The 12,586-nt window shown below is 45.6% G+C and overlaps 1 protein-coding gene across 2 annotated transcripts in view; it reads right to left on the reverse strand.

Moving 5' to 3' along the window:
- Nucleotides 1-3,411, reverse strand: part of TSC22D3 (TSC22 domain family member 3) — a 58,177-nt gene extending 54,766 nt beyond the window's left edge. Inside the window, exons 1-2 of one of the 2 annotated variants that reach the window (XM_082865307.1) lie at nucleotides 3,322-3,411; nucleotides 2,261-2,686 (exon numbers count right to left, since the gene is read on the reverse strand). In XM_082865307.1, the coding sequence (XP_082721433.1) occupies nucleotides 2,261-2,580 (320 nt within the window). In that variant the 5' untranslated portion in view covers nucleotides 2,581-2,686; nucleotides 3,322-3,411. Of the gene's footprint in view, nucleotides 1-2,260; nucleotides 2,687-2,945; nucleotides 3,013-3,321 lie in introns of those variants that run through there. The other variant, XM_082865306.1, reaches the window with a different exon arrangement.
- Between the last annotated feature and the right edge of the window lie 9,175 nt (nucleotides 3,412-12,586).

A 12,586-nucleotide genomic window follows, 5' to 3' on the forward strand; every position in this document is an offset into this window, starting at 1 on the left:
AATCTGAAATATCAAATCATTAAATGGAACAGAAGGAAGAATGATGGCTGTGGTATGAAGATAGAAAACCAGGGAATAAATGAAGTAAGAAGAGGAAATTTTCACTCGGGAGAAGACTGTCCAGCTCAGATTTTGGAGAAACCCCGTGACCAGTAATAATGGTCTCCTACTTTGCTAATGAGCATGTCATTCTAGGCAAAACCTCAACCAAACTGAGAATCTCCAATCTCGAAGGTCCCAGTTGTCAAGGCAAATGAGAGAATGCTTTGTCCTGCTATTGTCCCGCTAGAACCGTTAAGGCCGTTACCACAGGACCCTGTCACTCCCCAGCCTCATGGAAGCCTGAGGGCTTGAGATGCTCCCTCCACCAATGCTCTCAGCCCCCCACCCAACCTGGTAGCATTTCCAGGCTTTGCCAAGAACCGAACGTCAACAAGCAAGTGTCAGTGGAGTAGGTGACAAGGAGGTCTTGCCACTCAAGAAACCCAGACCACCAGAAAGCCTCCCAAGGTGTGGCACAAGCGAACACTTCGATTTCAGGCTTTCAGTCTCACCCCTCACTCGCTTAGGTCTGACCCTCCCAGGCCTCCAACCTAGGAACCGGAGCCGAGGAAGCGTCCCCTCTTCTGTGTCATCAAGCCACTTCGGAGCCGTTTCTCTCCCAGCTGAAAGAGTGCAAGTGCTACAGGCGCGCTTTCCAGGTGTCTTGCCACCCCTCCCCCGCTGCCTATGAGCCCAGATCCCAGCAGATTGTTAGGAGCCTGTTAGGGCTTTCGCTCGGCAGGGTTGCAGCTGCTGTGGTCTGAATACGCTTGTAGTAATCTTTCACCAGAAATGAAGATTCCCTCGAAACCTTTTCCATACACAGTGTGGTTTCTTGGAGACAATGAGATAAATTGATGCGTAAAGTAAAATAATAGGTGAGAAAGGGCTTCGATGGCATGGAAAATGCCTGAAAATACAACCTGTTATAATAATGCTAATTAAGTCACTTGTCCCCTCCTGGAACTTCTGGGGCTGAGGACGCAAACCTGGGCTGAGCACTAAGTGAGGGTAGTTCTTGCCTAGCTCAATGGCTTTTAAACTTTCTTATTTGTGCCTCACTGAAAAGCCATTCAATTATTCAAGTATTCTGCGGGAGCTCAAAATTTCTTATTACCTTGTCTGAGCACATTACCTGCCCACAACCTGGCATCTCAGAACTAGAAGGAACCTTAGAGACCACAGAGGTCAGGCGGCTTGCTCAGGTTCACACAGGGAGGTAGAGCCATAACTTGTACTGCAACCCAGGTCTCCCACAGCGGGGTTTCTCTTTCTCTTACATAACCTGTGATGTTGAGAAAGAAGAAAATCCACCCGCTTGCACGCACGGACGCGCACACGCGCGCGCGCACACACACACGCACCAGTGCCCTGTTCCTATGGCTCTAAGAACATCAAACACACCACTAGGTTTCCTGAAGTTGCCTCCCCTGCCTCAAAATTGCCTCAGTTGTCCCCCCAAGACCGGCTCTTACCAGAGTGTCTCATACTGGAGGACTGCAGCCACCTTTGGTCTTCCCATTGTGTTTCTATCCTTCCCTCTCTCTTCCTTGCCCTTCAGCAAGATTTCTAGAAAGCCTGACCCGCACTCCAACACACGCCTGCTATGACATGGATCATCCACCCTCCTGTCCTTAGGATGCTCTTTGGGGCTGCATTTAACCGTCATTGGAAACTGAAGGCTGTGATCCATGGAGGAGGTGCGGGGTCCCGCCTCATCCGGAGTTTCAAGAAATTCTCACAGGTCTCTAATTTTGCCTATCCCCCCGCTCTCCCCGACACCAGCAGCAGCTTAATTTGTCTCGACATTTTGCTTGCCCTCATCCTCAGTCAGGGCCACTCAGTAATTTTAAAGCCCTTGCCGTTTCCATCTGAGTTTGCATATTTGGAAATGGGCTTTTTAATGAGGGTGGGACTCAGATCCCAAGAGCTACACCCAAACCATCTAGGACTCTGTCCACCTTCTGGGCTCCAGCATCTCCCTAGGAAAGACTCTGCAGGCACCTTTCAAAACAGGGCTCCCACCTGCCAGGCTTCCCCTCAGCCGTACAGGAATCCAGGTAGCCTCAGGGTCCGGTCGTGGCAGCCCGGGAGCCCGACAGCCGCCCGCCCAGTGCCCCTTCTGGCCTTCCCGTTGCCCCTTTCTGTCAGAGGGGCGGGTCCAGCCGAGGCGGCTGCGAGCCGGGCCCGTGTGCCCACCCGCGTGCCCTGCACCCACCTGTGGAAGAAGAGCAGGATGGAGAGCATGGTCTGGTCGATGTTGCGGTTGCAGATGCCCTCGTTGATCAGGTAGCAGGGGTCCCGCAGCACGGGCTCTAGCGAATCCTGCCGCATTATGCTGTTGAGCTTGTCGGTGTTGAGGTTCTCGAAGATCAGCTTCTCCTGCAGCTGCCGAAAGTTGCTCACGGTGGGGCTGCCCGGGCTGTTGTTGGCCCCGCTGCTGTCGCGCTGGAGCCCGCTGCGGTGGGCCAGGGCCAGGCAGCAGCTGCAGCAGTCGAGGCCGACAGGTGAGCGGCAGTCGGGCTTGGACTGGGCCATATTCTCCGCCTCGGGGGACGCCTGGCCCGCGAGGTCAGGGGCGGCCGGCAGGTGCGCGCCCGCCGGGCCGGCCTGAGGGGACTCCAGGGTGTCGGGGAAAGACAAGCTGTGAGGAGAAGAGTTGGAAATGAGCGCCGAGAGCCGGCCACCCTCGGCTCGGCCCCCTTCTGGCTGTGCCGCTCGGGGTGCGAATAGAAACAGCTGGACAAACAGCTCGGAGCGGATCCTTCGGGCTCACTTCCTCCTCTTCCTCCTCCTCTCCCCCACCCCCTCCTCTCCGGGCCGGGGCCGCCCCCCTGAGGTGCCACACGCGGCCCCAGAGCCGTCCCAAGTTTCCCAAGTGTAAGCGGGGGCCCGGGGCGGACCTGTGGTAGCAGGAAGGGCGGTTGGCGGGGCAGAGGGAGAGCCGGGGCGCGCCCTCGCTCCCTCCCTCACGGGTTCGCTCCCTCCCTCACGGGTTCCCTCCCTCCCTCCCCGGCTCGCGGACTTGCCAGAACTCGGGCTCCCCGGGGCTGCGCCGGCGGAGCGGGAGCGGGAGCCGAGCGCGAGTGAGCGAGTGAGCGAGCAAGCGAGCCGCGCGTCCGGTAGTCGGCGCGGGGCCGTGACAACATGCAAATGACCCCTGGGGGGCAGGCGGACCACGAGGGGCCGCGCTTACCCCCGCGTGCTCCTCAGAGCCGGCGCGGTCCTGCCCCGCCCCCAGCCCCGCCCCGGCCCCCGCACTCTAACGGCTGCCCGCACCCTCGCCTGAGGCGCCGGGAGCCCGGCCCAGCTCTCCCTCCCTCGACGCGCTCCGCGGCGCCCAAGCTCGGGCTCTCTCGCCGCTTCTGGCGCATCTTCGGCCAGAAATCCCCGAGAGCAGCCGCTCGGGGCGGCCTCGCCACCCCGGTCTCGAGCTCGGCGGGCGGGCCAATGTGTCTGGTCCCACCGCGGACGGGTGCCCCTACAGGAGAGACGCCGCCTTCGAGAAGCGGGGTGGCGGCGGCGGTGGGGGGGGGGAGGTGCAGAGAGAGCGGTGGCCCCTGAGGAGAGTCTGAGGGCGCCGGGCACGCCTCGGGAGGACCCAAGACGCGCCTGGAACAAAAGTCACAGAAGCACACTCAACTGCTCCTTGGTCTCTGCCCCTTTCTTTTCCCTTCACTCATCTTCCCCTTTGCTCCCACTTGCTCTCTCCTGTCTCCCCTGAGCCCCAGCGGAGGCGGTCTCTGAGCTCGCTCCGGGGAGTGCCAGCCTCTCAGCGGGCTTCCCGCCGCCCCTGTTCCCTCGCTGTCTCAATCCCCCACCCCCCAGCCTGCCTTCTCTTGGCCCTTCTCCCATTCTTTATCTCAGTTTTCCTCTTTATTTACTCCTTTCTGCTCTTTCCTTTCTTTCTCGCCCCCTCCCTTTTTTTTTTTTTTTGAGGTACCCGGACCTTTCACTGCTGTGGCCTCTCCCGTTGAGGAGCACAGGCTCCGGACGCGCAGGCTCAGCGGCCATGGCTCACGGGCGCAGCCGCTCCGCGGTATGTGGGATCTTCCCGGACCGGGGCACGAACCCGCGTCCCCTGTATCGGCAGGCGGACTCTCAACCAACTGCGCCACCAGGGAAGCCCGCCCCCTTTTTTATTCTTTTTCTGGATTCCTTTTCTTTATTTCCTCATTCACCCCTTTCCTCCCCCATTCCTCTTTTTCTTGCCTTGGTTTCTTTCTTCCCCTTCCTTTCCCTCATTTTATTTCCCCCTCGCTTCCCTCACCTCTGCACCTCCTCTTTCTCCCTAGTTTTGTCCCATCCTCCCCTCTTCACTTAGTTTCCCCGATTTTTCCAAATTTCCTCTCCCCTCCCTTTTCCAATCCCCACCTGCCACCTTAGGTGATCTCTGTCCTTACCCTTTCAAGGTGGGCATGTAAATTGATACAGCCACTATGGAAAAAGTGATACATACCAATAAATTGATACATACCACTATGGTATGGAGGTTCCTTAAGAAACTAAAAATAGAACTACCTTATGACCCAGCAATCCCACTACTGGGCATATACCTTGAGAAAACCATAATTCAAAAAGAGTCATGTACCACAATGTTCATTGCAGCTCTATTTACAATAGCCAGGACATGGAAGCAACCTAAGTGTCCATCGACAGATGAATAGATAAAGAAGATGTGGCACATATATACAATGGAATATTACTCAGCCATAAAAAACACAATTGCGTCATTTGTAGAGATGTGGATGGATCTAGAGACTGTCATACAGAGTGAAGTAAGTCAGAGAGAGAAAAGCAAATATCATATTAACGCATATATGTGGAACCTAGAAAAATGCTACAGATGAACCGGTTTGCAGTGCCGAAATAGAGACACAGATGCAGAGAACAAACGTATGGACACCGAGGGAGGAAAGTAGCAGGGAGGTGTTGGGGGGGGGATAAATTGGTAGATTGGGATTGACGTATATACACTAATATGTATAAAATGGATAACTAATAAGAACCTGCTGTATAAAAAATTTTAAAAAAGATCATAGGGCAATTGTGTCCAATAGAAATATGAAAATCACATATATAAATTTTAATTTTCATATAGCCATATTTTTAAAGTTAATTTTAATAATGTTTGAATAATGTAATTGAAAAACATCAATCTAATAGCCCTATATCAAACTCTAAATTTTGATAACAGAGAGAATATACTTTCTTTTCAGTTACTCAGAGAACTTTTACTAAAATTGAGTTATATAAGACTACAGAGAAAAGATCAAAAAATTCTAGAAAGTAGAGGAAGACTAGCATAGCGGTTAGCCTGTCTTGGGTAGATCCCACCTCCACCTTTGGCTAGCTGACCATGGGCAGTTTTCCCTTGAACTTCCTCTTTTCAAAATATCACCAATTAGAACAAGAACAGGCCATAATGCTCCAGCAATGTCCTGGTGGCCCCTGTGGCAGCTAACAGTCAATTAATGCTTCAGTTGCATGGAGGTCTCTTAAGAGGGAAGGTGGAGGGCAGGGGTAGAAGCCAGGATGGCCACGGTAGCTGGGAGCTTTGCAGAGGTTGGTGGGAGAGGCGGGGGAGGGGAGGAGGTAGGTGGCTCCAGGCAGCAGCTATTCACCAACCGTTATGGATGAATCTCAATATTTTAACAACTGGTGCAGCTTTATTATAACAATGTAACCGAATAACTAAAAAAAAAAAAAAAAAAAAAAGAGGTGCAGAGATTGGATGTTCATGGGCACTGGGGTGGGGAGGGGGAATCTCATGAAACTTTGACCTGAGGGTTCTTGACCCTGAGGAGAAGGTGTCTTTGGAGCTGAGCTGAGGTGAAAGGGCAGACTTGTGGGGAGCACGGCAGGCTGATGCCCTGGGTCAAACCCCACCTTTGTGAGATGTAGGGATGCGCTGGGTGGGTAAGTGGTAGGGTTCTGGGGTGTCTCAGAACTTGGAGACCTGAAATACTTTGAATGCATAGGATTCAATAACTATTGGTTCCTGAAAAATATTTAAAATATTCATGATGTTCAGTTTTCACTCAAAACTCAAATGGATTTCAGGTTCAGTCAGCACTCCCCACCCCCCTTCTTTCACAAGCCCATGGCCCTTGCAATAGAGCAGTATATACTGCCATCTAGTGTTCAAGACTTCGAACATTTCCTGCCTGAGTCAGGTCTTGCAGAGACACTGAATTCCACTAGTGGAATTCCACTTGCCTGCTAGTGGAATTCACACTGCACTGGTCCTGAGAGCCGGAGGAAAGAGGAGGTGGTTCCTGTACACTAAGAGGGCTTGATGGCCAGACTGACACCAGTTGGGGCAGAGCCACCCTCTTCTAGTGGCGCTCCACTTGCCTGAGTCCCTGTAGATTGGGCTTTCATAGATTTGACATTCCCTCTGTATGCCACGAGGATCACCCCCATGATTAGGAGCAAAGGGCAGCCAACAAACTCCTGTTTCCAAGGCTCTTGGGTCTTATATGGGGCCCAGCAACTTCCGGAAATGGAAGGAGGGCCATACTCTCTCTGCTGTAGGGCCCAGAAAACCAAAATCAAGCTGTACCCCTGCTTCCTGACAGGATCCCAAGATAAGACGTGAAAGAGGCATTGGGAGGTCACTGACCAGTCCAGCAAAGCTGAGAGTATGCTGTGTTCTCACAGACTACTGAAGATTGTTTATTCTCTCAAAACCCAATCCTTTAGATGCGTTAATTTCCCCTTTTCTTCTTCTTCACTGTCTTTTTTTTTTTAATGTTCTTGGGTAAAAGCCAGAGGAGGTAGTAGAATATGAAATTTCATATGCATTGTGTGGACTTATGGCCTACTAAATTGTTTTTTAATTACAGTGTTTATGATTTTCCCTCTTGTTTATAATTATTTTATGTTAAACATTATAACAAGATATATTAGCTCCATAAATGTTTATTTAAGTTGTGTTTTGAGACCTGCTGGGACCTTTTGCTTCTACACTTGCCTGAGTCCTCTTATCTTTGTGCATGACCTTGGGACGAGGCCCTGGTAGAAGTATTTCCTTCTTGGCATTTGGCACCATTAAACTCCAGATTTTGTCCCCTTGACATTTCTCTTGTAGTCTTTGCTCACAAGCAGTATTGTTAATAATTCAGTACAGCTTTGCATACTATATCCAGGCTGATCAAGAGCAAATATAACTTAGAAAGAGGAAAATCTAGATAGCTCAGATATAGAGTTCAGAAAGCTGTTGTGTGTTTGCATACAAGTCCAGCTTCTACTGACATATAGCATAACTCCCCGGGAAGGCTGACTGGGCAGGGCCTCCTTGACTCCTCTCTGTGAAGCCTTGCTTTGCTCACATATATTGTGTTGGATGGAGAGACTCCAAGTAGCAAAACGTTCTTACATAAACCCAACAAGCAGAAGGGGCCCCCACTTGCAGACAGAGCTGGTGGCTTTCTGGGTAGAGTAGAAAGGGGAGAAAAGGGACACCTTCTTCTCAGATGGAGTCATCAACAGTCACATACTCTCCACTTGCCCTGTGCCAAGTATGGGGTTAGTGAGGTTTCAGAGGTAGATAAGACACAGCCCAAGCCCCCAAAGAACTCATGGTCTAGTTGGCAAAACAGATACGTAAACAGACAAATACAGCACAAACGGGAAGTGACAATGGAGGCCTGGTGTGTGTGGGGGGAGCATTGCTGTGGGAGTGTGAAGGAGGGGTCAGCTCTGGAAGGAGAGAAGGGCAATCTACATGGAAAGAGGAGAGAACAGAGGCCTGGAGGTGACAGCAGGGTGTATGTTGGGGGCTGCGTGTGGATTACAAAGAAAGTCGGTGTTACTGGAAAGTAAGATGTGAGAGATGGAACAATGAGAGTCAAGGCTAGAAAGGGATTTCAGGACCAGGTCTCAGGGGACCTTGTGTGAAGCATTAAGGAAATCCTCCTGCTTCACAAGTTTGCCATACATTTAGCAATTATTAAGAAAAGGAATAGATATTACTTATTGAGGTCATGCTATGTGCTGGGCACTTTACATATATCATCTCATTTAATCCCCACAACAATCCTATGAAGTAGGTACATGATTCCAGTGATGAGCTGGGCTTGGGAAAGTTAAAGAAGCTCTCATGTCACATAAGTAGTAAGTAGTGGCATTTGAATTTGAACCTACCCCTTTCCAACTTCAAAGCTTATGCCTTTTACCATTAGGTGACTTTTTAGTGATGGTTTATTATACATTTACAAAGTATAACATCTGTTTTAAGAAGATTGCATACTGCAAAAAAAGTGCAATCAATGATTTATTAACAAATATATATATATATAACCACAATCTTCTTTTTCAAAAATTTTATACAATTTAAAAAGTTACTTTCCATTTACAGTTATTACAAAATATTGGCTATATTCCCTGTGTTGTACAGTACATCCTTGAGCCTATCTTACACCTAGTAGTTTGTACTTCACACCCCCCACCCCTATATTGCCCCTTCCCCTCACTGGTAACCACTAGTTTGTTCTCTATATCTGTGAGTGTGCTTCTTTTCTGTTATATTCACTAGTTTGTCGTATTTTTTAGATTCCACAAATAAGTGATATCAAACAGTATTTGTCTTTCTCTGTCTGACTTATTTCACTTAGCATAATGCCCTCCAAGTCCAACCATGTTGCTGCAAATAGCAAAATTTCGTTCTTTTTAATGGCTCAGTAGTATTCCATTGTGTGTGTGTGCGTGTGTGTATACACATATATACACACATACATATGTGTGTATATATGTATATATACCACATCTTCTTTATGCATTCATCTGTTGATGGAGATTTAGTTTGCTTCCATATCTTGGCAATTGTAAATAATGCTGCTATGAACATTGGGGTGCATGTATCTTTTTGAATTAGTGTTTTTGTTTTTTTCAGATGTATACCCAGGGGTGAAATTGCTGAATCATACGGTATCTATTTTTAGTTTTTTAAGAAACCTCCATACTGTTCTCCACAGCGACTGCACCAATTTACATTCCCACGAACAGTGTACAAGGGTTTCCTTTTCTCCACATCCTCGTCAACATTGGTAATTTGTGTTCTTTTTGTTGACAGCCATTCTGACAGGTGTGAGGTGATCTCTCATCATAGTTTTGATTTGCATTTCCCTGATGATTAGCGATGTTTAACAGCTTTCCATGTACCTGTTGGCCATTTCCATTTCCTCTTTGGAAAAATGTCTCTACAGGTCTTCTGCCCTGACCAATATATTTAAAGACTTTTGTTTGTACTGTGGAGATCCAGGAAGGAAATTGATAAGTCTGGTATAATAATTAATATTATAGTAGCTGATGGACTTCCCTGGTGGTGCAGTGGTTAAGAATCCGCCTGTCAGTGCAGGGGACACGGGTTTGATCCCTGGTCCGGGAAGATCCCACATGCCACGGAGCAACTGGGCCCGTGCGCCACAGCTACTGAGCCTGCGCTTTTGAGCCCGCAAGCCACAGCTAATGAGCCCATGGGCCACAACTACTGAAGTCCGCGCGCCTAGAGCCGGTGCTCCACAACAGGAGAAGCCACCACAATAAGAGGCCCACGCACTGCAACGAAACTAGAGAAAGCTAGTGCACAGCAATGAAGACCCAGTGCAGCCAAAAATAAATAAATAAATATTTAAAAAATATTATAATAGCTGAATTTTTTATTACTACCATGGGCCAGGCACTGTGCCAAGTGCTTTACATGGCATTATCCAATTTAATTATCACAACAACCCTGTGAGATACTATCATCATCTCCACTTAAAAGATGAAGAAACCAAGGCACTGAGAGGTTATATAGAATATCTAGAGAATAGGAAGCTGCCGTCTAAGCACTTACAGTCTAATTAAGTTCAAGTCAAGGCATACAGTAGTTTTTAGATAAGTCCATTTCCCTACCATCAATATTTAATTTTGTTAAACTTTCTTAATGGGAGAAAGCAGAGTATCTTTCCTGAAACTTTCACAATTGTTCACAGATTTGTAGACTGCTATAGTTGGTAAGGGTTTAAAACCTTCTAGATCAGGGCTTCTATTTTTTTTTGATGATTAGAAGATAAGGTTATATCTTTATTTAGTTGATCTGGACTTATAGTTAAACCATTTAAGAATTGTCCCGTGAAGGATTAAATCAATTTACATTGGGAAGAACCAATTATACAGACAAAAAAACAAATGATCTCAGTATCATGCATGCAATCTCTGAAAGAATCAGTATTTTTTAAGAAAAAACATTATGAAATGGTAAGCAGTACACGTTCAAAATATGTTTCTGTCAAGATTTTTTTTTTTGGACTTACTATTTTTTAATGTAATTTTTTTTCATTTAAAATTTCTTTGGAAGCACAAAGAATAAATATAAACATAATATACAATATATGTATATAATATGTAAGTATAATATACATAAAATAAGAGGAAATAAATTAACAATTATTTCACCTTCTAGAAAATTGTGTTTTTTCCTATTTGTCTCTATGCATTTATACACGTTTTTTGCATAATTATGGTTAGAACAAAGATCTAATTTGGTACACAGTTTTTCACTTAATATAAACAGTTTTCTATAGTTTTATACAGTTCATAATTATAATTTTAAATGGCTACATAATATATTCTTTTATTTTGCATGTTCATATCAGCTTTATTATTTTCTACCTGCCAGCATCATTTACACAACTCTTTTTTTTTAAGTTCTTTTTTCACACACACACACACTGTATTTTATTTTTACAAGAGATAAACTGACACCAAGCATTGTAAATGGATGACCACAACTAAAGCAACGATGATTGCAATTACCAAACATGAAACACACTCATGCTATGTCATAATATTGACATTCAGTCCAGTAATCCTCCACTGTAACCGCTCCTTTACTTTGCAGTGAAAATTGATTTGTATATTTTTTGCCTCTGAGTCCTTGTGGGATTTTTTTTTAATTCAAACAGAAAGTCACAAAAATTATAATCATCCTCATCAGTTCACTCAGTCCCATGTAATTAATTTTTTTCATCTTAATCTTTGTTAGCACTTTTATGAATTCATCAGTTTTCCATTAGAGTTCTGAAAATGCTTATTCATTCAGTTCAGCAGTATAGTCAGTTACCAGAAACCTGTACTTGTCAGAGTCTTTTCCATGAATTCCTTGAAGATGAAACCCTTTTATAGGAACATCTTTGCAAAGGCAACAGAGTACACCCAGAACTGTCTGTAAATGACAAAAGACTTAAAAATGACCACGGTTAAAGATTTGATGAAAGTTCATAATAATGCAATTGACAAGGAAATTTAGTTATTTCTGAGATATATATTTTAAAGTAATAACTAGAATTATGACTTATAACATTATACCAGAACATATAAGATTTTTAGAAATTTCATGTAATGTCTGAAACATTTATATTAACATATTTCCATACAAATAACCCAAAGAAAGTTTAGTATTAGTTGGGTTTTTTGTTTGTTTGTTTTTTTATACTGCAGGTTCTTATTAGTCATCAATTTTATACACATCAGTGTATACATGTCAATCCTAATCGTCCAATTCAGCACACCACCATCCCCACCCCACCGTGGTTTTCCCCCTTTGGTGTCCATACGTTGGTTCTCTACATCTGTGTCTCAACCTCTGCCCTGCAAACTGGTTCATCTGTATCATTTTTCTAGGTTCCACATACATGCGTTAATATACGATATTTGTTTTTCTCTTTCTGACTTACTTCACTTTGTATGACAGTCTCTAGATCCATCCACGTCTCAACAAATGACTCAGTTTCGTTCCTTTTTATGGCTGAGTAATATTCCATTGTATATATGTACCACATCTTCTTTATCCATTCGTCTGTCGATGGGCATTTAGGTTGCTTCCATGACCTGGCTATTGTAAACAGTGCTGCAATGAACATTGGGGTGCATGTGTCTCTTTGAATTATGGTTTACTCTAGGTATATGCCCAGTAGTGGGATTGCTGGATCATATGATAATTCTATTTTTAGTTTTTTAAGGAACCTCCATACTGTTCTCCACAGTGGCTGTATCAATTTACATTCCCATCAACAGTGCGAGAGAGTTCCCTTTTCTCCACACCCTCTCCAGCATTTGTTGTTTGTAGATTTTCTGATGATGCACATTCTGACTGGTGTGAGGTGATACCTCATTGTAGTTTTGATTTGTGTTTCTCTACTAATTAGTGATGTTGAGCAGCTTTTCATGTGCTTCTTGGCCATCTGTATGTCTTCTTTGGAGAAATGTCTATTTAGGTCTTCTGCCCATTCTTGGATTGGGTTGTTTGTTTCTCTAATATTGAGCTGCATGAGCTCTTTATATATTTTGGAGACTAATCCTTTGTCCATTGATTCTTTTGCAAATATTTTCTCCCATTCTGAGGGTTGTCTTTTCGTCTTGTTTATGGTTTCCTTTGCTGTGCAAAACCTTTGAAGTTTCATTAGGTCCCATTTGTTTATTTTTGTTTTTATTTCCATTACTCTAGGAGGTGGATCAAAAAAGATCTTGCTGTGATTTATGTCAAAGAGTGTTCTTC

The sequence above is a fragment of the Leucopleurus acutus genome, assembly GCF_964270905.1.
Source record: "Leucopleurus acutus genome assembly, chromosome: X".
In the NCBI taxonomy this organism is placed as follows: domain Eukaryota; kingdom Metazoa; phylum Chordata; class Mammalia; order Artiodactyla; family Delphinidae; genus Leucopleurus; species Leucopleurus acutus.